Raw genomic sequence first — 24,416 nt, 5'->3', positions numbered from 1 at the left:
CCCGACACTTCTGTGACCTTGTGATGTGTAAAGCCCCTGGGTGCTGTGGGAATCAGAGGGGAAATGAGTGCGGCACTGCCAGACAGCAAAGAGCAGAGAGTGCTGGATGACAGCTGTTGCAGAGTGTGACCTTCAGAAGCCGTTCACAGAAAGCCTTTTCCCAACCCTAGTGTCGTTCATGGAAGGGTCTCAGCGTGCTTGGCAAAATTAGTCTCATTTTACAGACAATTTACAGTCTCATTTGGGAAATTGAGGCACAAAGAGGTGAAGTCCCATGGGCAGGGTCACCCAGGGGGTGTGTAGCAGAGCCCAAACCACCTGAATCCCACCCAAGTGCCCTCCCACCAGACAATGTTGCCTCTTGCTGGGAGAGCTGTGTTGCTACCTGGCTGAGTGCAGGAGCACAGCAATCTTGGGGTGCGTGCTCCCTGAACCCCCTTTTGAATGAACAATGTTTCTCAGCCTCCCTTTGTGTCTCTTCACAGACGACTCTGATTATGAAGAACCCCCGTGGGAGGAGGAATTGGCAGCTGCTTCAGGAGAAATGAGTGACAAGGTTGGCTCATAATACAGTGCAGAGTGTCTGGGCTTTTCAGCTCTCTCAGTGGGTTGGTCTGTCTGTCTGTCCTGTCTTCCATTTTATAAGACAAGAAGAGGGAAAACAGCCCCAATGTTGTTTGGAAAGGAGGTGTGGGGTGGAAAAATCAGATGATCTCATTAACTTTATACCGTGGCGTTCATTCTAAAGGACCAGGGAGTGTCCAGGGCTCGGACACTCACTGCTGAAATGCAACCAACTCTGGCGTGGAACGTAGCAGTTGTTAACAGCACACAGCAACGCTGCACAATGCTTTGGTGCAGGAAGCGAAGAATGCTGCATCTAATTGAAACTGTAGCGGAATTTGAGGGAGGCAAATTTGTTACCCAATTTTGTCTGTGGCACAGGGGATAATGCCTGTCTAACACTCCTGCCACTGATGGCGTGAGTTAGGACTTGAAGGGACTTGGGTCGCTGTTGGGACAGGAGAGCAGAAATGCTGCTTTCAGGGGCGACCCTAGAGAGCATGAGGCCCAGCTCTACCTTTGACTGGCCACAGCTGATTCACAGAGACACATTTCAATTCTGTCTGTTCTAATGCCAGCCCCATGGGCTCTCGAGTTGCAAATCAGAGGCAATGCTGAGGAGTGCCAGGCTCCCAGAGTTGGTGATAGTAAGAGGAGCCTAAACACCTCTGAGGATCCTTGCCTAGGTTCCTGAATAAATGCACCCTCGATTCAGTGTGAGCTGCCTCTGGTGTAGTGACCATCAGTTTGTGGTGGGGGTGTGTGGACATTTGTGCTGAGCTGGGCTGCTTGTGTGCATGTGTGTCTGTGTCTGTGCATGCTCCTCTCCGCCAGAGAGGAAATGCAGAACTTTTCACCAAAGCCCAACGCAGCAATTTTGATTTCTATAAATGAAGTGCCCACAGCCAACCCCTACCTCCAGCTGCACTTCCCTGTACTGTGAGGGCGGTGCATGCTCTTCTGAGGCTGGGGAGAGGCGTGGGGTGGGGCAGAAAAGCTAGGAAGTTGGAGGGGGGCTATCAGTTACAGGCACTGGCCTTTCCTGTCTGAGAGCTTGGGTTCAGGAATGATGTGCTGTGGGTTTGGTCTCCAGCTAGATCCATCTCCTCCTGTAATCACAGTCTAGCACAACTGGCCGCCTCTGTCCAAGAGAGGCCCAGGGCCGGAATAGCAGGGGGCGCTGCAAGTCGGGATTGGTGAGTATTGGCAAAGCTGAGTAGGGACCCAGTACTGGCGTAGCAAAGGGGCTGCAGGTCAGGAGTGAGCGGCATCCACAGAGCTGTGTGGGAGAAGCTTGTACATCCTCTGCCTTTAGCAGGCCTGGCTTTTTCTGAGCCCCAGATTCACGCCAATGAAGGAAGTAAACCTGAGTCACTCCCGGAGGCGACCTGTGAACCCATGGCGTGCACTGTCTCACTCTCTGAGTGGATCCTGGCCATGCTGAGGATGTTCCCCACATTGTGTGTCTGAGGAACTGGCTGGGAGGGGTGTGTCTGTGTAAATGTGCCGGGATGGGGTGGGGTTTGTGCTCACAATGGCCCCGTCTCCTCCCTGTCCCTCCCCCTTTGGGCTGGGTAGTCCCCCAGGGGACTCAGCCTCACTCATCAGCTAGATCTCTGACATTTCCCAGAGCTGGTCAGTTTCTCTTTGCTGCTCTGTTCTGACACGTGGTGTGTCTACACTGCCATTGCGGGGCATGGGCGCAGCGCGTGTAGACGTACTTGAGCTTGCGTCACTTTAGCCAACTCACGTACAGCGGCAGTAATCCCGCAGCAGCGCAGGCTTCGGCATGGGTGCACAAGCCCGCTTGGAGGAACCCAGGGTAATGACGCAGGCGGCGGGCCGGTGCTGCAGCAGCGTCGCTGCGGTTGGGACGTGAGTTAGCAAGATGCTCATGCAAGCGCAGGTCTGTCTGCATGAGCAGCAACGTGGGCAGAGCATGCAGGGGTGCGGGACTGCTTCATCTCGGCCAGCCTCGCTGGCAGCAGGGAACTAGAAACAGAAAGGGCTGCTCCGCGTCAACTTCCCTGTCTCTGTCTCTGTCTCTGCAGGACGATGCCGAGACCATGAGGGGGCGGCTGCGCTCAGAGCGTGTCAACAGCCTGTTCAGCGAGGACGAGCTCATTGAAGACTATTACGACCAGCCAGCTGCCAAGTAGGGATCCCTCCTCCTGCTCTTGCTCCTCCGTGTGTGCATGTATTCGTCCTCCTCTGTGCTTCCCCTGCTGTGGTGAATTATGGAGCCAGTGAGGGACCAGTCAGGCGGCTGACAGCAGCCTCGGAAGGGCGGCAGTGCCAAGCATTACATATGCAGGCCCTAGGAGATCTAGGCTGGGCCAGCAGATCCTTGGCTACTTAAAAGCATCTTGTTTCTCACATGAGCTTGTTATCCGCTCTGAGTGACACTGGTGTAAATCCGGAGCCACTCCTCTGAAGGGAGTGGTGCAACTCTGGATTTACCCTGACATCGCTGAGAGCAGGATCTGGCCCTTTGCATTTGATTTTACCCAAAGGACCCGGCCTGGCTTCGGCCTGTCCTACCGCAGGGATCACCATGGCGTCCGCCGCTGTGGAGGCCTCTGCAGACTCCTCTAACCCTGAGCAGCTCAGAGCCAGTCACCCTCCCCTCTCCACACATCCCTCCCTCTCAGGCAGGCTCAGGCTGCTGGCCGCCCATTCAGCAGATCTGACCACAAGGGCAGCAGAAGCCCTGGCCGGTGTTCGAAGGGAGCTTCCCTGCACCCTGAAACCTGCAAACAGCTAAGTGCTGCCTGCTGTGTGCTGTTCTCTTGTCCTGCCTCCCTTCCCAGGCCAGGCCCCGGGGGGGACTAGCAAACTGGAGAGGCCTGGATGGTCGGGCTGCCTTCTTGTGGAGTCTTTGTGGTGTGTGGCCTGAAGCAGAGAGGTGGGGGCGAGGATTGGGCTCGGCCTTTGGGGGTGCTGAGCACTGCAGGAGAAGGGGAGAGTATGGAAGTCTCTGGTGATGATGGGAGGAGATTGAATGTAGGAGCCCTGGGAGTGGACGGGAGCCAGAAGGAGGGGGAGGGGGAAGCCTGTTGCAGCGCTGGGATCTTTTCTAGAGGTGTCTCTGCTAGTACTCAAGTATCAGAGGGGTAGCCGTGTTAGTCTGGATCTGTAAAAGCAGCAGAGAATCCTGTGGCACCTTATAGACTAACAGACGTTTCGGAGCATGAGCTTTCGTGGGTGAATACCCACTTCGTCAGACGCATGAAGTGGAAATATCCAGGGGCAGGTATATATGTGCTAGCAAGCAAGCTAGAGATAACGAGGTTAGTTCAATCAGGGAGGGTGAGGCCCTGTTCTAGCAGTTGAGGTGTGAAAACCAAGGGAGGAGAAACTGGTTCTGTAATTGGCAAGCCATTCACAGTCTTTGTTTAGTCCAGAGCTGATGGTGTCAAATTTGCAATTGAACTGAAGCTCAGCAGTTTCTCTTTGAAGTCTGGTCCTGAAGTTTTTTTGCTGCAGGATGGCCACCTTAAGAGTGTCCTGCCATAGTGTGGCCAGGAGGTTGAAGTGTTCTCCTACAGGTTTTTCCTACTGTAGGAAAAACTTCAACTCCCTGGCCACACTATAGCAGACCTTAAGGTGGCCATCCTGCAGCAAAAAAAACTCAGGACCAGACTCAAAAGACAGACTGCTGAGGTTCCGTTCATCTGCAAATTTGACACCATCAGCTCAGGATTAAACAAAGACTGTGATGGCTTGCCAATTACAGAACCAGTTTCTCCTCCCTTTGTTTTCACACCTCAACTGCTAGAACAGGGCCTCACCCTCCCTGATTGAACTAACCTCATTATCTCTAGCTTGCTTGCTAGCATATATATACCTGCCCCTGGATATTTCCACTACATGCGTCTGACGAAGTGGGTATTCACCCACGAAAGCTCATGCTCAAAACGTCTGTTAGTCTATAAGGTGCCACAGGATACTCTGCTGCTTCTGCTAGTACTGAGACCAGCCAAGAGAGACCAAAACAGCTTGCTTGTCCTTGCTACCGAACTTGTTAGCAGTCCTGTTCTCTTTCATTTGGTTCCATTTAATTCACTTTGGAAGTGAATTCAGCTAAACTGAATTAAAGTCACTTTAATTCAGAGTAAGAGCACTCGCACATGGATTTAATGCTGTTTAACCAATCTGCTTTAAATTCACACCTTTAGTTAATTTGAATTAACTTTCCTGAGGCCACATCTACACTACAAACATATGTTGACTCAAGATACGTCAGCATAAAGCCACTGCAGTCAGTACATTGTTTGTGAGTGTGCATACTTGGCTCCTTGTTTTACTGGAGTATATACTTAGTCTGAGTGCTTGTATCGATGCAGAGTGTGGTGCACTATGGGTAGGGATCCCACTTGCAACTTGCCACCATCCAGCGCTCTGTATTTTGGGAAGTTTTGACAATGCATGATGGGATTGAAATGAATTGCACAGCGCTGACTGGGAGCATGGGGTCACGGAGTCCTGGGCAATGCTCTGGAACTGCTCCCCACAAAGCCAGTCAGGACTCTGGGGAGCCTCCTTTCCCTTGGAGCATTGAGCATATGCCCCTCCGTGTGCTTCACACAGCGAGCCCGCCCTGGCAGGGTCCTGGGGAAGCCAGAGGGTCCTGCACCCCCACTTCACAGTCAGACGTGACTCTTAGCCAGCCAGTAAAACGGATTTATTTAGATGACAGAAACACGGTCCAAAACAGGTCTTACCAGTACAGACAACAGGACCCCCTTTAGTTAGGGAGGTCTCAGCTGCATTGGGAAGCCGAAGCCCCGTCGGGGCGCCCCTCTCCATTTCCCAGCCAGCTTCAAACTGAAAACTCCCCCCGCAGCCTCTTACTCAGCCTCCCCCCGGCTCCTCCCCCAGCCTTTGTGTCCTTTGTTCAGTGTCCCGGGCAGAGGTGTCACCTGGCCTTCAACCCCCGTCCTGGGTTCTCAGGTTACACTGCTCTACAGCCAAAATGCTTCTGAAATAAATGTAGTCAAACTTTACTAATTCTGGGTCACTGAGAACGAAAATGATGCTTAAAATTGTTGATTGGCTCTAGTCTAGCTGTTGTTGAGCTCCAGACTACAGCAGTGGGAATCTCCTGGCAGGTGATGTTAGGGTTTCCAATGTTCCGTGACCGTCAAAAGGATCTTGTCCCATATCTTCTTCATGGAAGGTGATCTTGTAGCCTGCAACAACATCGATGGTGTGATGGCAGCCCTCAAATCATCGTTCACGATCCAGATGAGGTGGAGACTGTTCATTGATTCATCGAAGACGAGTCTTAAAGCTGTTTTGCTGCATAATGGCAATGTTTTGCCATCAATTCCAGTTGGTCATGCAGTCCATATGAAGGAAACCTATGACAACAGAAACAACTTTTTGAGGTGCATAAACTATGACCAACATCAGTGGCAGCTTTTGTGGCGATTTGAAGGTTGTTGCTCTCTTGCTTGGTCTGCAGACTGGATACAAAAAGTACTGCTGTTTTCTCTGCGAATGGGAATAGTCGTGCAAGAGATTCCCACTACATCAAGAAAGATTGGCCACTCCGACAGTCATTGGAGCCTGGAGAAAAAGTGTTCAGCATCCACCACTTGTTGAATCAAGGAAGATTTTGTTACCACCCTTACACATCAAGCTGGGTCTGATGAAGAACTTTGTCAAGGCCATTGACAAAACACAAGCAGCTTTCAAGTACCTCCATGTGGAAAATTTCCAAGGTTAAGTGAAGCTAAGATAAAGGAAGGTGTCTTTGTTGGTCCCAGATTTGTGAACTTCTTCGAGATGATGCATTTGACCATGCACTGCGTGGCAAGGAAAAGACGGCATATGGAAAGCCTTCCAGTTAGTGGCAATAAATTTTCTCGGAAACAACAAGGCAGACAACTACAGGTTGTTGGTGGAAAACCTCCTCAAGGCATACAAAAGCCTTGGTTGCAACATGTCACTAAAGATACATTTTTTGCACTCTCATCTAGATTTTTTTCCACCGAACTGCGGAGCAGTGAGCGACGAGCACGGCGAGCGATTTCACCAGGACATTGCAACAATGGAGAAACGCTATCAGGGCAAATGGAGCCCATCAATGCTTGCAGACTATTGCTGGACAGTGACAAGAGATGCTCCATTTAATGAATACAAGAGACAAGCCAAGAAGCGCCGAAGTAGCCAGACAACTGAATAGGACTAAACTATGTACATTTAATAGTTTTTTGCCTTTTGTTTCATAATAAATTTATTTATATAACCCTTTTGCTGATTTTTAAAAGTGTTACATAAACAGGACAGGTGAAATATATCATGTAAGCAACCATAAACACATGAAAAGACCTAGGTTTACAATTTATGATTAAAACTCTACTATCTACACAATATACATAGACATAAAATTTAAAAACTTAAATATCTTAGAAACAGTAGCCAATCAGTTGTTTTAATTGTCATATTTGAATTCAGCACATCAAAATATATAATAAATACCACATTTCATCTCTGAAGCAGACGACTTCTCAAAAATTGTAGACCAGTGTTACATGCTCAGGTATGCTCCCTTCCCCAGGGCAGACCGTCCCAGTACAACTTTCCAGGTCAATACTCCCCACTCAGCATTCACATAACACAGCAAGAACATTCCCACTTCGTCACACATGCGGTCAACTTCCTAGTTTGCAACTGTCTCCAACCGATAGTGGCATCTGTATCTCATAATTTTTGCACTTTTCTGCAAAACCCCAAAAACCCACACAGCCCTTCTTGCTGTCTGCCATCTCAACAGAAGCAAGGAGCCTGCAGAGCTCTGCCCTATTGTTATGAGCGTTGCAAGCACGGAGTGCACGATTCTGGAGGGTGTGTAGAGCTGCAAGAAAACCAAACGAATGGGGAACATGACGATTTCTTGGACGACAGATGGCTGTGGCACATAACGAGAATCAATTCAAGGTTGTTGGGGGTGTTCCTGGAGCAGCTGTAGGTGATGGAGCGCTGCTTCTGCGTCTGGGAAACAGGCCCTGACTGGTGGGATCTCATTGTAATGCGGGGTTTGGGATGACAAGCAGTGCCTGCTGAACTTTCAGATGCGCAAAGTTACGTTCCCAGATCTCTGTGCCAAGCTTACCCCCGCCTGCTGGCGCAGGAGCACCAAAATAAGAGCTGCATTGACAGTGGAGAAGCGAGTGGTGATTGCAACTGTGGGAACTTGCAATACCAGATTGCTACTGGTCAGTCAGGATCAATTTGGAGTTGGGAAATCCACCATGGAGACCGTTGTCATGCAAGCGTGCAGGGCCATTATATGCCTCCTGCCACACAGGACTCTGACTCTGGACAATGTGCAGGACATAGTGGATGGCCTTGCACCTAAGGATCCTGAACTGTGGTGGAGCGATAGAGGGCACGCATATTCCTATTTTGGGACCAGAACACCTTGTCACTGACTAGATGAACACAAAGGGCTACTTTCCTGTGATTATGCAAGAGCTGGTAGATCACCAGGGAAGCTTCACTGATGTCAGTGTTGGACAATCAGGGAAGGTATATGACACTTGCATTTTTAGGAACACAGGCCTGTTCAGAAAGCTACAAGCGGGGCCTTTCTTTCCCATCCGATTACCACTGAGAATGTTGAAAAGTCAGTGGTGATCCTGGGGGACCCAGCTTACTCCTTGCTCATTTGGCTCATGAAGCTGTACACTGGCCACCTCGATAGCACCTAGGAATGATTCAGCTACCGGCTCAACAGGTGCAGAAAGACAGTCAAATGTGCTTTTGGTTGTTTGAAGGGTCACTGGTGTTGTTTAATCACAAGATTGGACCTCAGGGAGAAAAATATCCCAATGGATCTAGCTGCCCACTGTGTCCTGCATAATATCTGTGAAGCAAAGCGGGAAAAGTTTCCATCAGGGTAGAGGGCAGAGGTGGAGCAGCTGTCTGCTGACTTTGAACAGCCAGATACAAGGACTGTTAGAAGAGCGCAGTGTGGAGCTATGTGGCTCAGGCAGGCTTTGAAAGACCATTTTAACAGTGAGCCAGAGCAGTGTGTGTTGTAGTAGTGCGTTCTGCCTGGCCCTGCACTGTATATGTAGGAATATAACATTGTCAGTGCACCTGTTAATTTTGTTTGTGACTGATCCTATGCGTTGTGCAGAGCACTCGGAAGCATTTGTTTGTGTTCCAAAGAATGGAATTTTATTCTGTAACAAAATCAGTGCAAAAAAAGGACAATTTAAAAACAAATACATTAAAAACTTAATAAAATAAGAGAACAGAACTTAGGAAGGGGAAACTGTGGCCTTCACAGGTCAGTGTATCTGAAGCTGTGATTGTCTTTAATGTCCTCCCTGACATGTCCTTCGTAATGTGCTTGTTGCAAGAAAAAAGCCATGAACAACAGGCACCTCTCTACATAGCATTTGTACCTACAACAGACCTTTGACACAGTTAGTAGGAATGGTCTATACAAGATCCTCTTGAAAATTGGCTGTCCACAAAAAGTGCTTTCCCTATGTAAGGAGTTCCAGGAGGAAATGAAGGCAACTATCCAGTGTGAAAATGAACCATCATCTGAATTTAGCATTGATACTGGCATGAAGCAAGGCTGCGTCTTACTGCCAACTGGCTTTGGCATCGTCTTCTCTGTTCTTCTTAAGTACGCTTTTGGAAATGATCTAATACTAATTGAATTGAGGATGGATGGCAGCTTCTTCAACATCAGATGATTCCAGAGCAGAAGGTATGTCATACCCAGGTTGCTATTTGGGATCTGCTTTTTGCAGATGACATTGTATTCATCTCTAACTCACCTGATGACTTGCAGATCATGATGAATAAGTTTTCCAAGGCATGTATCAAGTTCGGCCTGGGAATCAGTATCAAGAAACCAGTTGTCGTGTCACAGGGCCCCAACATCCCGCCTAAAATCTACGTCAGTAATGAAGCTCTGGATAACATGGATCGCTTCTGCTATCTTGGCTCAACTCTAATCAGCAAACTTTAGCCTGGATAGACAACTTGATACCAGAATCTGCAAAGGCTCTGTCACCTTTGGCAAACTTACCTCTCGTGTCTGGAACAACAAGCTGCTGGCCCTGAATATCAGGCTTGTGGCCTCGGTACCTTCCCTTATGGCTGCCAAAGCTGGGTCACAGGAGTGGAGCATGAACAGCTTCCAGTCTCAGAAAAATCCTTGGAGTCACTTGGGACCAACAGTTCATCAATAAGGAGATCCTAGAGAGAACCAGCTTATAGTCTATGCAGACTACACTAGGTGCTCACAGGCTTCGCTGGCTGGGACGCACAGAATGAGTCCCTACAAGCCTCAAGATCGTCTGTTGAAGGCAGTGCTGTCTGGCCAACTCAAGACCTGCCTCCGACGCAGAGGAAGGCCAAAGCTCTGGTACAGCAACCAGGTCAGGTAAGGTCTCAAGAAATTCAGCATCCCCCTGACAACCGGTAGAGCCCTGCCCACAGCCGCTCCATCTGGAGAAGCCGTGTCAAGGCTGGTGCAGTCATTGTGGAGAGCCATCAGGAAGCAGAGTGTGCTCCAAGCTCCGTCTGACGAGTGGACCTGTAGCTGCTGTGGGAAGGTTTGCTGCTCATGCATTTGGCTCTTCTCCCACACCTCTGTCAAGTGCCACTGACGGACTGGCTTCGTCATGTTTGCTTTCGTCTGTCAAGATGTTGGATGGCCACATAAGGCAGGGGTAGTGCGCCGTGTGAATGTGGAGGGAGGGCACAGGGAAGTCCCGATACTGAGTTCTCAATAGGCTGCAGAGGGAGGTGAGCCCGGGACTGTTGAACCTGCAGGTCCACCAGAGTCTGCAGCATCTGTGTGTGCTGCCTGAGAAGCCCCATTATGTCTTGGTGCCTCTCACTCTCTGTTTCCTGCTGGGACTTCCGGGCCTTTCTCCTCTTCACTCTCCCCTTCTCCAGGCTGTTCTCCGTGTTCATCCTCCAGGCCCTGTGCTCGTGGTCCAGTGCAGTGCTGGCTTGTAGGGTCTTATTGAACATGTCATCCTGAGTCCTCTTCTTTCTCCTCCTCATCTGGCTCGGGCGTTCCACGGGTGTGGAGGGGCAGACCCTGAAGGCCGCAATGGCAGCAGCTGAAAATAAAACACACAGAGGTATCATTGTCAGCGTGATCACTACAGAAAATGAAACTTAAGATGCCAAACTCACTCCCCTAAAGTTTTAAGCACTACATTCTCACTTCTGCTTGGGATTTCCAGTCACAACACGAGACCTGGTGAGCACGCCCCACCAGGGACTGGGGAAATGAGGAGGGAATTGCTTGGTTGCATGATTGCAGTGATATTGGGAAATAGCACTGAATACTGGCACCATTTCCTCAGGCATTAGTGGTTTCAGCTGATACCTCACTCCTGAAGGCCACAAAGGCAGAGAGAGCACAACTAATTCTTTCCTGGGTGCTGGCTGGTGAGTCTTGCCCACGTGCTCAGAGTTTAGCTGATTGCCATACTTGGGGTCGGGAAGGAATTTTCCTCCAGGTCAGATTGGCAGAGGCCCTGGGAGGGTTTAACCTTCCTTTGCAGTGTGGGGCACAGGTCACTTGCTGGAGGATTCTCTGCATCTTGAAGTCTTTAAACCAGGATTTGAGGACTTCAGTAGCTCAGACATAAGTTAGGGGTTTGTTACAGGAGTGCGTGGGTGAGATTCTGTGGCCTGCATTGTGCAGGAGGTCAGACTAGATGATCATAATGGTCCCTTCTGACCTTAAAGTCTATGAGCCTACGACTCTATGATGCTGCCACCCCAGAGCTGCTGAGGCCTGTGTGCTGCTAGCCTGTGCAGACCAATGGTGCCTGCTGAAGTTATCGCTGGGCCTCGTGGGAAATTATCCTACCCTGAAGGAAGAAATAAGGCAGCCCTCCCTAGAAACCTGCAGCAGAGGATTGCAGAGTACCTCCATGGAGGTTTCATTGAGCTCCCTTAAGAGGATTCAAAGGAGATCCCTGTGCACATAAAGAAACAGCTCTGCATGGCCCCCCCAAGTCCAGAGGAGAATGAAAAGCAGATAGCAACTCTGCCTCTCTTGGTTGTACCACTAACTCTCCCAGCATGAGTAAATTAATAAGTCAGAAGATGTGTTCTGCTGCTTTGGGGGGAGGGGCTCTCCCTGTAATTGAAAATTTATCTACACACGTACCCCTGCGTCGGGCTCCCCCGTGCTCGACTGTGGGGACTGGCTGGAGTGCGGTGGAGTCAAAAACAGGCCCTGGCTCTCTGGTGGCTGGATTCCACAGTTGCCTGTCCCCCATACTCCTCTTCCCCTTCCTCGCCCACCACTTCCTCCTCCTTGCTGTTCATGGCACAGGCCTCTGGCTTAGGCTCCTCGGAGGTGTCAGTGTGGCAGGTCTGCAGCTCAGTACCAGATCGATTGTTGGCCTTCTGGTCTGCCTGCCGCGGCTTTCACGGGGCACTGCAGCTGGGCCCTATTCCAACCTTCTCCTGCATCCCCCGAGCAATCTGCTCATAGATGTCGACGTTTCTATGGCTGGTTCGCAGCTGCGCCTGCACAGCCTCTTCTCCACACAGGCCCAGGAGATCCAGTATCTCCTGTCCACTCCCAGCAGCAGTGCGTCTGCAGCTGGCCAGCGGCACTCAACAGTGGAGAACTGCTAAGTGTGCTTGCCAAACCGGGCCGCCAGGAAAAGGAATTGCAAAAATGTGCAGGGCTTTAAAAGGGAGGAGAGCTTCCGGTTTCTGTGACCCCTGGGCAGCGGAGTTCACAGTTGTGACCAGAGTGGTCAGCACTGGGCATTGTGGGACAGCTGCTGGAGGACAGTGAGGGTCAACATAAGGAATGCAGTATCTGCGCATGCACTGCATTGAGCTAAGTGCATCCGCTGAGACTGTACGTTGCCTAGCGAGGTGGTGTTACTATGGCAGTGTAACAGGGCGCTTCTGTCAGTGGGACACTAACTGAAGTGTAGACACGCACAACTAGGCCGACATAAGCTGCCTTGTGTCAATTTGACTTTGTTGTGTAGACCAGGCCTGAGTTTCCCTGTGTAGACAAGCCCTAGGACACACTGGCTTCTATGTTGGCCCCCGAAGTCATACTAGACTTGGGTCAATACTGCAAAAAAGCCATCTCCGCCATGGAAAGCTCTCTTGTGCTACTAACCTGCTTCCGAGTGAATGGGGCTCACAGGAGGCCTGCACAGGGGGGAAAGCATCATGTGTCTGTATGGGCCTGAATGCTAATGCCGGATGGGTGGGGGTAGCCATCCTATGCTGTGTGTTCACATTGTGCCGGGCAAATCGACCCCAGTAAACAATCAGTATCTGTTGTCTAATGCCATCCCTTTCCTTAGGGGGAGGGGGAGCTCAGTGATTAGGGTGCTCACCAGAGGCCTAGGTTCAATCCCCTGTTCTGTCCCCAAGTGCTTTGCAGAGGAGCAATGTGGCTTGTCTTAGGCCACACCGCTGGCCAGTGACGGGAATAGAACTCAGCTCTCCTGCATCTATTGTCCTGTCCGCTAGGCTTCACTGCCGGTCTCCCATCCTCACACTGACAACCACGGCCAACGGAGAACATCACTTAGTTATATGCCGTGAGCAGGGGGAATCACTAAGAGTAGTAAAATAATTTCCCATCGCCCAAGTAATTTGTGGTCTTAATGAGCAACTGAGAGCAATTTCACATAATGAAAGACCAATTCATTTATTTGCCAGATTCATTTAGCTGGGAAACAATTTCTGGGTGTCCTCTGTAATTATAGATACTTTGTGTTACTTTGGCTAAGCTTCTACAGAGCAGGAAATAATTCCCCAGAGTAAAACCTATTGGGGTGTCTGTCCATGTGTCCCACGTCCATCCAGACATGAGCCTGAGCTGCGTGGTTTGGAACTGGATTTAGACGTCTGGATTCAGGTTGCTGGGCTGCTCCATTAAAGGGAGAGGGCGTGATGCAAAGCCCCACTGAAGTCAGTGGGAATCTGTCCCTTGACTTCCCAGGCCTTTGGATCAGGCCCCTGGTAGCTAGTTGTGATGCTGGGCTTTGGGTGTATGTGTCTCTGGAACTCTGTGGTGTGTGACACTCAAGGCTGTGGGGGAAGGAGGAGGGAGTCAAGTTGATGTGTTTGTGGGAGGCATCTGACTAATGCCTCCGCCCCCTCTGCACTAGATGTTTAGAGTGTGTTGTTGACTGGACCTTGAGTCTTGGAAGGATCCGTATTCTCCAGTCAGTTTGTTTTGCCAAACTTCCCAAACTAGGTTTATCATAAGCATAAATCCCAATTCTGAACCTTAGCGTCCAAAATGTGGGTGCCTAGCATAAACCATCCAAACTTAATTACCAGCTTGGATCTGATAGCGCTGCCACCAGACAGGAATTACAGTGCCTGTCTCACTCTGGTCTCCCCAAACCTTCCCTGGGGGACCCCAAGACTCAGATGCCCTGAGTCTACAACAAAGGGAAATAACCCCCTCCCCTTGTCTCCTCTTTATTTCCTCCCCGGCTTCCCTTCCCTGGCTGGCCCTAGGAGATACCGTTTCAAGTCCTTGAAATGCAAACAGAGAAAACTCAAACAGGTTTTAAAAAGAAAGCTTTATATAAAAAGAAAATGACATAAAAATGTTCTCTGTATCAAGGTTGACAATATACAGGGTCAATTTCTTAAAAGAAAAATGAATAAACAGCCTTATTCAAAAAGATATCCAATTTAAAACATTTCAGCAAACTACACACATGTAAATACAAAAAAAACAATAGAAGCTTACTGTCTTTCTACCTTTGTACTTACAACTTGGAAACAGAAGATTACAGAAGCTTGGAAAAAGTTCACTCTCAGAGCCGAGAGCAACAGAACAGAGAGACAGACCAAAGACACACCTCCCAAAATTCCCTCCGTGAGCTTTTAAAAATCTTGTTTTCTGATTGGTCCTCTGGTCAGGTGTTTGGTTCCTTTTGTTAACCCTTTACAGGTAAAAGAAACATTAACCCTTAGCTATCTGTTTATGAAAAGGTTACACAGCTTTAAAGCAGTGAAGGAAGCTCTGCCATTCTCTGCCTGCATGCACTGATGCCCCCAGCCTGCCCTGTGCCATTGCTGTCAGGTTAAACACATTGGGGGGGTGGGGGCTGCAGCCTGCAGGAGACTAGCTGCTCTCTAGTTCTGTCAGCACAAAGGCCACTGCACAGGGGCACTAGCCCACACGCCAGTAGCAGATTGGCAATGGGTGAAGGAGATGTTTGTGGCCAGCTCACTGATTCAGGCCCATGCCCAGACAGTGCTCAAGGGCTGTTGGGTGGTCCAGGCCTGCGGGAAGCTGGCTGGAACCATTAGGCTAATAAGGCTATCGCCTTAGGCCCTCCTATTTTTTAGGCCCTACTGGTCAGGCGCCGGGCAAGGGTGGAGCTTGCTCAGGCAACCAGCTGGCAGCCAGCCAGTCTCCCCGCACTGCAGGATCACACTGCCAGGGAGCCGGTTAACACTGGTGACTGGACACTAAAAATCGGGTTACCACGGGAACCCGTGCCAGCTGTGGGTGTAGTTTGGGCAGGCATTGCCCCCCCCCTCAACATCCCCCAACCCGATTTCTCTGGAGCTCTGCTGAGCTCTCAGGGAGGGTAGAGGCTCCCTCTACTGAGGCTGGTAGGCAGCTCCAGGACGCTGCCTCCTGGGTCCTAGTGCCTGTCACCGTCATCTTGTGTGTGTGCTGGGTCCTGTTTCTGGACAACTGGTGAGTGCCTGTGTGGGGGCAGGGCAAAGGGGTGGCAGGGGGAAGGGGCAGTATTGTTAGACCCACAATAGAGGGGTTTTTATGAGACGAGGAGCAATCCACTTTGTAGCAGGCTATGATAGTTTAGCTGGATGGGCAAAAGGCAGGTTCTGTCCATTTGCTGGTTCTCTAACAGTTCAATCCATCATAAAAGGACCTCACATTTGATTTCTTTTGAGTTTCATTCTAAAAACTTAAAGCTAAATCAACCTGAAGTTTGTCCTCATTCTTCTGCCCCAACTCAGACTAACTTCTTCCCCGAGTGGAAAACGTTGGGTAAGCCTGGAATGTGATTCGAGAAGGGAATGAGAACACAGGCCAATTCCTGCTGACTGTCACCACTGTGTAGCCTTAGTGACTTCAGGGAGAACAGATTTTTGCACAAGAATAGATTTTGGTCCCTTCTGCCTTTTCACACGTGGTATAAGCAGAATCTCATTCATTTTCCTCCCCTAAACTTGAAGGGAAAAAAAAATAAGTAAGGTCTGCTTGATTTACACATGCAAAGAAACCAGGAAGCTCTTCCTACATTCTACACCAGCCTTAAACAAACACCAGACCTGAAGTAACAAAGGTGTCACTACAGCAGTTTTGGCTGGACTGTTCTTTTGAAAGATCCTGAATGGTTCTTTTAAGATGCTGATTTTCAGTGAAGTCTATTTGTTCAGGGGAGCAGAGAACACAACAGGGAATAGCTCTGTTTTGTCAACTCCTAGTCGTTCAAAAGCTGAAAGGCTTTAGATTAGGTTTGTTTAATGATTGCACAATGATTCTGAAGAGCTAAGCTAGTACAGAAGTGCTAAATATTATCACTGGGCAACCATCTAAAGAACTGTGTCATAGAATCATAGAAGATTAAGGATGGAAGAGACCTCAGGAGGTATCTAGTCCAACCCTCTGCTCAAAGCAGGACCAACAGCAACTAAATCATTGTCACTTCTAGCTGTTACCTTTTTCTTACAGAAAGCTTAAAACAAACAAATGCAAACAGTAGGGGCTGGTGCACACAGAACTTATGCTTTAAAAACCTCATGTCAGAACTGCTGATCACACATTCTAGAATAGACAATACTTAGTCCGGCCATGGGTGCAGGGGACCGGACTAGATGACCTCTCGAGGTCCCTTCCAGTCCTACGATTCTATTCTGTGATTCGAATTGTGGCAGAGCTTGGTAACAGAATGGCCTGATGTGGTGAATCGCTGGCGATTAATTACACAAACTGGATATCATCCCCCAACTTACATTTGGGTTCAGTGTCAAAACAGTAAGTCATTGTCCTCAGCCACTGCAACACTGGGAGGCAGCTTTCAGAGCAAGACGGCCTAAAATACAATGCCACCCAATGTAATTTCCCCACTCCTACTTCCTCTGCTTCTGTGGATTTTACACCTGAGTGGTTTTCTTTTACATAATAAGAGCTGGCTGCCTCCCAGACTGCAGTCAGAGCGAGATAGGCTATGTGGCGTAGAGGCCATAGCTTGGGGGAAACACCTGCAGGGCTCGGCTTTGCATGTGGAGAGATGAAGGTAGAAGCACAAGGTGGGAAGAGGTGAGCAGGATGGGGACTGTTGCAGTGTTCACCCTCATACAGACAAACACCCCACTACTTAGGAGGAAGGCAGCCTACGAGAAGGCCAGCATAGCATCCCTCCTGCTACCTCTTACTCAGAAGTATCTGTTTGAAGAATTGAGTGTCATGAGAATAGAATAAACGTGGTCATTTTACCTAATTAAATAATATGTAAATGTGTATGGAGAGAAATATTTGATGACTTCATCATTTTGTTTGCAGTACGTCATTCGTACTTTGGCCTTTCCCTCCCGTTAGCCTTAGGCCCCTCAGCACCTTCATCCGGCCCTGCCTCTAGGGCAGGAACTTCCAAACCCACCGCAGCGGCTGTCCCCTCGGCAGCAGCCTCAGCAACAGATCAAGACCTGAATGGTCCCGGGAGAGCATGTACCCCTTCTGGGCAGTGTGAGGGCGCTTTGGGGGCAGGGAGTGATTTTTTTCCCTACTGCTGCCTGTGTCCTGTGGATAAGCAGAACGTTTCAGGATCCAGCGCAAGTGGACGTCATGGCTCAGTTCCCTTACTGGGCTGTCAGGAACCCTGCTTGGGGTGGGGAGAGCCGGGAAGGCCCATAGAGCTGTATGCGATTGCCATTTTTCTGTCAAAGTCTCGGGCGGAGAGAAGGGAGAAATAGGCTGGTTTTGTGCTTGTCTCGGGTAACAGGCTGCTGTCACTTTGATTTGCAGACCCCTCTCCTGGTAATTAATCGTCAGCTCCATCCATAGGCATGGACTCCGTGAGTGCTCCGGGGCTGGAGCACCCACGGGAAAAAAATGGTGGGTGCAACCCCACTATCAGCTCCTCTCCCTCCCCCCCAGCGCCTGCCAGCGGGCCCACAGATCAGCACCTTCCCCTCCCTCCCAGTGCCTGCCACCTGCTGTGGATCAGCTGTTTAGCAGCGTGCAGGAGGTGCTGGGGGGGAGGAATGAGGGCGGGAGGCATTCGGGAGGGGGCGGAATGGGGAAAGAAGAGGCAGGGCTGGGGCGGGAAAAGCAGAGTGGGGCCTTGGGGGAAGGGGTGGAGTGCAGGCAGGGCCTGGAGCAGAGTGGGAGTCAAGCACCATCCATCTGCGGAAAGGACAAAATCAGTGCCAGCTACAGACCCCAAGTGGAGGTGATGTGCCGTGGCTGCAGGGGAGCACATGGTTAGATTCCAGCAGAAGACCAGAAGCTGCCTCAGCCACTCTGGGGAGCGACCTGGGCAGGTAGAGGTGAGCAGCCTGTTTGCTCTAGTCCTGGAGAGGGACCTCAGGGAGACAGGCTGTGGCAGGGTGGAAGGGAGATGAGGTTTGTGGTCTCCATCGCAGACGCTGGACAAACCCACAGGGCTGGGCTCTGTCTTTCTCCTTCCTTCCCTCTCCGTGAGATCTGTTGTGATGGCTCCAAATGGCTCCCAGATGTTCTCTGCAAATCCTCCCTGTGCTCCTGTCCTTGCTTTAGAGAGCAGGCCTGGCTCTATGTACCAGCTCCAGCCAGTGAAGTGACAGAGGTACATCAGGGATGGATTTGGCCCCTGCTTGATCCCACGTGTGTCTTGGCTCACTCACTCCGGCATCAAGCTGACCCCTTTGCTGCACCGACTAGTGGAAAGGAGGAGCCATATCCAGAGACTTCTCCGCTGAGAGATCCCTTGGTGCCCAACCAGCCCCAGTTCTCCTTGGAAAGTGTTAAATTCTAGCCTCATCTCGCATTACTTACCCTGCTGGCTGCTGTTCCTTGGGCTTGGCTTATCCAGGAGGGGGAGCCTGGTGACTCTTGTTTCAGATTTATGTCGCAGTAGTGTAGAGACCCCATTTGGGATCGGGGCCCCCACTGCGTGGGTCATTGTACAACTCCTGCACACACACTAAGTTCTATCCCTGCCCCCCAGCCAGCACAGCTGCTTTAAACCAGATCTGTGGCTCAGGGTAATGCATTATCCCAAGGAGAAGGAATGCGGGCAAAGTCTGTGTGTGACAAACAGGCTTTTTTGCATTTCGGATGAGGGGTGATCGCTGCGGCAAGAGTGTGAAGTGCTCTGCTTGCACCTGGCTTTAGCCAGCCCTGCCCATTATGGGGAAGAGGGTTCTTCTATATCTCAGACACTGATCCTGGGGCTACAGGTATGGAGAGGAGCTAAGCAAACCCAGAGAGTGGAGGATGGTGGGCAAGTCACAGCTGGGGACCCCTTTGACCAGCGGGGTGCAGACCTTCTGCTCTGATAGCTGCCTGGTTAATGGGCCGCTCCTAACCGTATCTCCCCCTTTGCTCCTGCCCGCAGCGACAGCAGCTGTTGGAATGACTATGGCTTGAGCACCCTGCAGTCCAGTGGCACCGTGTCCCGCAGCATCAGCATGCACAGCGGCAGCACGGAGGGGTTGGACGCCTCTGCCCAGCTCTTACCTATCATCAAAGCCGGGTGGCTGGACAAGAACCCTCCCCAAGGGTGAGTAACGCTCCGAAGGGTGCAGCCTGGGAGACTGACGCTGGAGCAGGGGATTGGTGATGTCGAGCAGAACTGGGTTCCCCCCGAATTTGGCCTGTCAATGCCTTGAGAGGAAGGTTCCCCCATCCCCCGAAACGTCTCCCCTCATTTCTGGCATCGGTCACTGACGTGGGCTGAATGAGAGAAATCTTCCTGTTCAGCTGTTGATTTCATCACTGCACCACTACCTGACCTCCCTCTAGTCCTATCGATTGCGTTAGGCTCGGGGAGCCGTCAGGCCAAGAGCAGCCCGCAGGGTCACACTCAACCTCCAGCCGCCCTTGTCTGTCTCTCTGAAGGGCAGCAGCACCCGGAGACTACAGGTCCCAGCATGCCACACCCCACCTTGATGTCCGAGCCCTTCCTCCAGATGGAGGGGTCTGCAGTCTGAGCAAGTTAAAGAGGAAGGCAGCTGCAGCTTGTGCCCAGAGACAAACTTAAGCGCAGCCCTGAGACTCCTGGCAAGTTGCCTGGCTTGTTTCTACAAAGCCTATGCCCTGGGCTACAGTTGTTCTGCTTTATCCATTTCCTCCTCGCGCTGTTGAGGGCTTTGATTTAACCTCTGCTGTGGAGATGCTGATGTTTCCCTGTTGAATGCCAGGCGTCGGAGACTGCTGAGCTTTCACCAATGGCTGGCGGATTGCACTTCCTCCCTGTTACCCAACAGCGATGCCGGAGTTGGCTTATTAATGGGAAGCTGCTCCTGTAAGTCAGCTGGTCACCCTGGGCAGGGGAGCAGACTCTGGGCTAGTCTTAAAGGGCCCATGCTCCTAAATTAGGGCATGTCTGTACTAGAGAGCTTCCAGCGGAGAAGCTGTACCGAGGCAGCTGTGCAACTGGAAGATCATTTGTGTAGCTGCTCTGTGCTGATGGGCGCGAGCTCTCCCATCAACGTCATAAAACCAGCTCAACGAGCAGGGGTTGCTGTGTCAGTGGGAGAAGCTCTCCTGCCAGCATAGCGTTGGGCACACTAGCGCTTATGCCATCGAAACTTATGTCGCTCAGGGATGTGGGTTTTTTCCACCCCCCTGAGCAATGTAAGTTTTGCCGACATAAGAGGCAGTGTAGACATGGCCTTAGAAGATTTTCCATTGGAGAGGGAGGGTTTTTTGTTGTTTGCAGTGTTGTAGCTGTGTCAGTCCCGGGATTTTAGCAGGACAAGGTGGGTGAGGTGATGTCTTTTATTGGACCTACTTGTCTTGGTGAAAGGGACAAGCTTTCGAACTACACAGAGCTCTTCTTCGGGTCTGGGAAGGGAACTCGGGGTGTCACAGCTGTGTACAAGGTGGGACAGATGGCTTAACATAAGGAGTTAATGCATATGCTAAGGTAGTGGTTCTCAACCAGGGTTCACCTACCACTGGGGGTACGCAGAGGTCTTCCAGGGAGTACATCAGCTCATCTAGATATTTGCCTAGTGTTACAACAGGCTGCGGAAAAAGCACTAGTGGAGTCACTACAATGACTTGTTTATACTGCTCTATAGACTATACACTGAAATGTAAGTACAGTATTTATATTCCAGTTGATTTATTCTATAATTATATGGCAAAAATGAGGGGAAAAAAGCAATTGTGCAGTACTAGTGTGCTGTGACACTTTGTATTTTGATGTCTGATTTTGTAAGCAAGTGGTTTTTAAACGAGGTGAAACTTGCGGGTATGCAGGACAAATCAGACTCCTGAAAGGGGGACAGTCCTCTGGGAAGGTTGAGAGCCCCTGTTCTAAGGGTCTATTCAAGGTGAAGAGGTCTGTTAACATAGGACTGCAGTTAAGGGACATTGGCAGACTTTCTGTTGTGTTTGCTTGGCTGAGGGCTTATCTACACTTGAAATGCTGCAGCTGCGTAGCCACAGCTGCGCTGCTGACCAGGTGTAGGTAATCCACCTCCCCGAAAGGCAGTAGCTAGGTGACAGAAGAATTTTTCCATCAACCTAGAGCCGTCTATACAGGGATTTAGGTCAGCTACACCGCTCAGAGATGGAGATTTTTCACAGCCTTGAGCAACGTAGTTAAGCCAATATAATGTTTTAGTGTAGACCAGGCCCTAGTAGCTCGCCTGGGGTGTGTGTTTTGAGACTCTGGATTTTTCCTGAGGAGGAGAAAGGGGTGTGTGTGTGTGTATGAGAGAGAGAGAGAGAGAGTTCCTATATTAATGATTAATCTAGCCTTAGCTATTGTGAGATCAGACCCCATGAGGTAAATATTTTACTGCCTTGACAGAGCAGTGGGAAGCCAGGAGCTGCAGGGTTGGTTCAGAGCATGCTCTGTCTAGCCAGTCTCCTGCGTCTGGGATGGTGCTAGTTGTTTCATAGGAAGGTGCAAGAAAGCCCATAACAGACAACACCCAGAGGGGATGGTGGGTCCTGTCTCCCTGATTCTCATGGAGCATGTGCACTGGTCCCAGCCCTGGAGCCGGTGAGAGAAGCCCTGGGATTGCTCTAACTTGTGCCAGCTCTCCAAGGGACTGACTACAGCTGAGAATAGACTGCCAAGTCTTTTGTCCCATTCTAACCCCAGCATGCTGCCCCACCTTGGGGCAAGATTGGGTGTATTTGTAGGGACTGGCTAGGGCTACACTGGCTCTGTGTCCATTGAGAATGTCCCTGTGTTGGAGAGAGTCTCAGCCAGCCCGATGTGGCCGCTCTCCTGCGCCATTGCACCACCTGAGAGACCCAAAGAAGCAAAGGAGTGTAGAGAATCTCACCCAGGCAATGTGATTTCAGCCTGGACCCTGAAGCGAATGGGGAGCTGGTGGAGCAGACGGAGGACGGGGGGTGCGGGTGCTATACGTTTCAGGGCTCGGGCCATGGCAACCTGCACATGCTGAAGTCTGGAGAGATTGGGGGACAGTGGTGGTTCAGAGATGATGTCATGGAGGGATTTCAATGGAGTCAGAGCAGGGCTGTATGCAGGCTCTGCTGTGTATGGGACGCATGGAGAGATCGCTGTATGTGTGGCTTTCAAGGGTTGGTTGATTTATTAGTCCCTCCCCCCCCCCAATAAAGCTTCTTGTTCAAAGATCTCCTGCTGGTGGTGGAACTGTTGTGTCAGCCTGTTCCCTCCCTGTCTTTCCTGAGCCCACAGAACCTAGGCCCATCTTATGGCTAGTGTCTTTTAAGGGTGGCATATGCACCCTAATACACGTATCAATCTTCCTTTAAATTATTCCTGATAAACTAGTTGTGATTGCACAGTGCTGTGAGCCAGACCTGAGCTGACAGAGAGCCGGCTAGTGAAACTGACCAGAAAGAGACAGAGAAACTCACCAGCCGAGAATCCCTGCCCATATGGCCTGAGATACAGAGAGTGAACGAATGGCCTTGCAAAGCAGCCCGGGTGACGGTATATGGTGAGGTTAACGACGGGGAGCGCAGGCTTTTACAGTGTACGTGTGTGGCATTATGGGGTCTGGCCTCGCCAAATGGGAGTGACGGCACCACGTTGAGGGAGAACTTGCTGGCTGCTCCGTGTCCAGGCTGGTTCGGGAACGGGAAAGGGGAGTTCTCGTTGTCCATGTGACACTGAGGATGCACAGATAACTCTTGGCAGGGCTGGGCCAGTGGAAAGCACTGAGCAAAGGCAGTAAGAGGGAAATCGGGGAATGGGGAAGGATGGTGGAAACATCCCATAGAGCAGGGATACAGTAATTCCTCACTTAGTGTCATCCTGGTTAATGTTGTTTCCTTGTTACGTTGCTGATCAATTAGGGAACATGGTCGTTTAAAGCTGCGCAGTGCTCCCTTATAATGTCATTTGGCAGCCACCTGCTTTGTCCATGGCTTGCAGGAAGAGCAGCCCATTGGAGGTAGCTGGTGGGGGCTTGGAACCAGGGTGGGCCGGCAGCCCCCCATCAGCTCCCCACTCCCCTGCGTTCCCTGTGCGGCAGCCACCCAGCAGGCTGGCAATTACCGGGCAATTCAGCTGTCCCTCCCCCCACTGCCATATGCTGCTCCTGCCCTCTGCCTTGGAGCTACTCCTTGGAGCCTCTTGCTTGCTGTGCAGGAGGTGGGGGCAAGGGGGGCTAAGGTCAGGATGTCCCCCTCCCCCCGCTCCTGCACCCCGCTTACCCCGTCTCTATAGAGAGGGGAGGACACGACAGGACTCAGGACGGAGGGAACTTGCTGGCGGCAGCTGCTGTCTCAATTTGCTGATCTACTTAAAAAGGCAATGTACGTAGAGTGGGGTCAGCGTACTTAAAGGGGCAATGCGCGTCTCTCTCTCTCTCACACACGGTGTGTGTCTCTGTCTCTCTCTGCTAAGCTGTGTCTCCTCCCTCCATTCGTGCTGCCTTGTAGAGTGTGAGGCTACATTAACAACAACGTGTTAACCCTTGAGGGCTCAGCTGAGTGCTAGTTCATCATTTAGCAGTAAGGCATTCCCTGGGAAACATCCCGCCCTCTGACTCCACCACTCAACCAAGCTTCACAGTCATCATTGCTGTGGACAGTATTAAATGGTTTGTTTAAAACTTATACTGTCTGTCTGTCTGTCTGTCTATCTGTCTATCTATCTATATCGATCTAAAATAGTCTTTTGTCTGGTGAAAAAATGTCCCTGGAACCTAACCTCCCACCCATTTACATTAATTCTTATGGGGAAATTGGATTCGCTTCACATTGTTTTGCTTAAAGCAGCATTTTTCAGGAACAGAACTACAGCGTTAAGTGAGGAGTTACTGTACTCAGAGCTCAGTGGTTCAGGAGCCAAATTAGCGATCAGCATTACCGAAAACAGTCATGTGAATTCATTGTTTCATTTACTCTAGTACTATATAGTTGGATTTAAACAGTACGATGGGAAATATATAGTATATATATCTCTATATATTATTCTCCCAGCAAGCTGATTGGCCAAGTAGTATTTTAGCAAGCACAGTGGGCTATTGATATAGTAAAAGCATCCTGATTGGTTAATAACATTGATAGGTTAATAATTCTACTGTCATGTGCTGCAAAGAGATGCAGGAGCAAGGGCCCCGGAGCCTTTGTAGAAGTGGGGTGGGATGCGGGGGTGGGGCCAAGACCAAAGTGGTGGAGGAATTAAAATAATTCTTAAATATCCCGCAGA

At 50.4% G+C, this 24,416-nt stretch overlaps 1 protein-coding gene across 13 annotated transcripts in view; it reads left to right on the top strand.

Annotated features, from left to right (window-relative positions):
* The window catches only part of ARAP1 (ArfGAP with RhoGAP domain, ankyrin repeat and PH domain 1), a 187,946-nt gene that overhangs the window by 94,861 nt on the left and 68,669 nt on the right, over positions 1–24,416 (top strand). For 12 of the 13 annotated variants that reach the window (XM_075061840.1, XM_075061841.1, XM_075061842.1 and 9 more), the window contains 3 exons: positions 486–556; positions 2,616–2,719; positions 19,143–19,307. In XM_075061840.1, coding sequence (XP_074917941.1) covers positions 486–556; positions 2,616–2,719; positions 19,143–19,307 — 340 coding nt within the window. The remainder of the gene's footprint in view (positions 1–485; positions 557–2,615; positions 2,720–19,142; positions 19,308–24,416) is intronic. The other variant, XM_075061845.1, reaches the window with a different exon arrangement.

Source organism: Chelonoidis abingdonii, chromosome 1 (assembly GCF_003597395.2).
Source record: "Chelonoidis abingdonii isolate Lonesome George chromosome 1, CheloAbing_2.0, whole genome shotgun sequence".
In the NCBI taxonomy this organism is placed as follows: domain Eukaryota; kingdom Metazoa; phylum Chordata; order Testudines; family Testudinidae; genus Chelonoidis; species Chelonoidis abingdonii.
This window is presented reverse-complemented; position numbering and strand designations above follow the sequence as displayed.